The sequence below is a fragment of the Petaurus breviceps genome, unplaced genomic scaffold (assembly GCF_028583685.1).
Source record: "Petaurus breviceps papuanus isolate PSGF00001 unplaced genomic scaffold, PetGlider_PUasm1.0 90845, whole genome shotgun sequence".
In the NCBI taxonomy this organism is placed as follows: Eukaryota; Metazoa; Chordata; class Mammalia; order Diprotodontia; family Petauridae; genus Petaurus; species Petaurus breviceps.
In genome coordinates this window covers 346,555-348,547 of record NW_027187359.1, presented here as the reverse complement: position 1 = coordinate 348,547, position 1,993 = coordinate 346,555, and the positions used below count along the sequence as shown (strand labels likewise).

Sequence of the window (1,993 nt, the reverse complement as noted above, 5' to 3'; positions counted from 1 at the left end):
GGGAGGGAGGGAGAGAGGGAGGGGAAGGGAGAGGGAGAGGGAAGGGAAAGGGAAAAGAGAATGGAAGAGGAGGAGAGAGAGAGAGGAAGGGAGGGAGGGAGAGAAGGAAGGGAAGGGAGAGGGAGGAGAGTTGAGCACAGAAATACATTTCAAGGAAACGAAGAGAGGTTACATGATTCATCTGTAAAATGAGATTAGACTATATGGCCTCTGAAGTCCTTTGCAATTCTAAACTATGATGTTTTAATCCCCTTCCATCTCTAAAATTCTGTCATCTGACATTCCTTCTATCCCCCAAAATGATTTAAATTCTTAATTCAGGATATTTGATCCTCAGCAGACCTAAGTCAGTTTCTGAGGTAGGTAGGTGCTAGGGGGACTGTCTGGTTGTGGGGTCCCTTACAACTCTTTATTATTAACTATTTCCTTATAACTGCATATAAGGATACTCTTCCAATCCAGTCAGCATGTGAGTATACTTTATACACCTGGGCTGCTGACTTCTTTTCTGTCTTAATTTCTTTGTCACTGCCTGAAATGCTCCCCACTCTATGCCCTAATGCCTAGCCAGATGTTCTTCATCCTTCATAGCCCACCTCAAGCTCCACATCCTCCAAGAATCCTTCCTTGGCCACTCTCAACCCACAGTGATGTTTCCCTCTTCTGACCTCCTCAAGAAGTTCATTGGAAGCCTTGTTTAGAGGGAAAATCACATGACTTGGAGTTCAAGAGTACTAAGTTTGAATCTTAGCTCTGATACTTTTTGGTGGTTGTGAACATGGATAGATCATTTCCCTTTAGCTTCTTTCTCTATTAGACAATGGGATTGAACTAGATAATCTCTAAATTTTTGTCCAGGACTGTTGCTCTATATATTATGTTCTTCTGTCCCTTCTAGGTCTAACACCATGAGATTTTTGGCCTCAGATCTCCCTCTGTCTCCTGTGATTTCAGTTAAGGCAACCCTAGCCCAGACACCGTCCTACCCAGGAAATTACTCCAAAGGCCAAGACTAAGGCAATTTGCACTCTATCAGAGGGAGTCTGAACAACTTCCAAACGTCCCCAGTGCTACTACTCTCAAAGAAAGGAAGGTCATTTGTTGAGGACTGGCCCTGGAGGGAACTCCAATCCTTGGTACCTAGCATGCCTCTCACCCTCACTCCATCTAGGCTCACAAACATGCTTACAGTTGCAGGTGCCTCTCCTGTTTCCCAGCGTGGCACTATAGTTGCAAACCAGCCCCTGGCTCTGGTCACAGATGTTGACTTGGTCACAGGCCTCCCCCAGTCTCCGAGCACACACCCTGCAGCAGCCGCAGCCATCCAGGACCAGGGGTGCCCCAGGAGGGCAGCGTGGGGGTAACCAGGGACAGGTACATGGCATCCGGCAGAGCTGGGCACACACCTGTAAATACAAAGAGCTTGGTCACTTTGTTTCAGGACAAGAACACCAGGAAAAGTGATCAATGATGGTAACTCCCATTTCTACAGTCTCCTAAAGCAGCTTTAATAGGAGCTTTTAGTTTTAGTGCCCTGGATTAAAAACCAGATGATTGGGTCCTGGTTCTGCCACTGACTGTCTGTGAGACCCTGACCAAGTCCTCTCTGTCTCTCTGTTTCTCTGTCTCTGTCTCTCTCTGCCCCTAAGTCTCTGTCTCTGTCTTTCTGCGTTTCTGCCTCTCTCTCTCTCTCTCCCTCTCTCTCTCCCTCCCTCCCTCTCTCTCTCTCTCTCTCTCTCTCTCTCTCTCTCTCTCTCTCTCTCTCTCTCTCTCTCTCTCTCTCTCTCTCTCTCTCTCTCTCTCCTTCTCTCTCTCTCTCTCTCTCTCTCTCTCTCTCTCTCTCTCTCTCTCTCTCTCTCTCTCTCTCTCTCTCTCTCTCTCTCTCTCTCTCTCTCTCTCTCTCTCTCTCTCTCTCTCTCTCTCTCCCTCCCTCCCTCCCTCCCTCCCTCTCTCTCTCTCTGTCTCTGTCTCTCTCTCTCTCTCTCTCTGTCTC

General features: G+C 47.8%; 1 protein-coding gene across 2 annotated transcripts in view; it reads right to left on the bottom strand.

Moving 5' to 3' along the window:
• The window catches only part of CCN5 (cellular communication network factor 5), a 16,978-nt gene that overhangs the window by 8,111 nt on the left and 6,874 nt on the right, over positions 1-1,993 (bottom strand). For both annotated transcript variants that reach the window (XM_069071828.1, XM_069071829.1), the window contains exon 2: positions 1,190-1,406. In XM_069071828.1, coding sequence (XP_068927929.1) covers positions 1,190-1,406 — 217 coding nt within the window. The remainder of the gene's footprint in view (positions 1-1,189; positions 1,407-1,993) is intronic.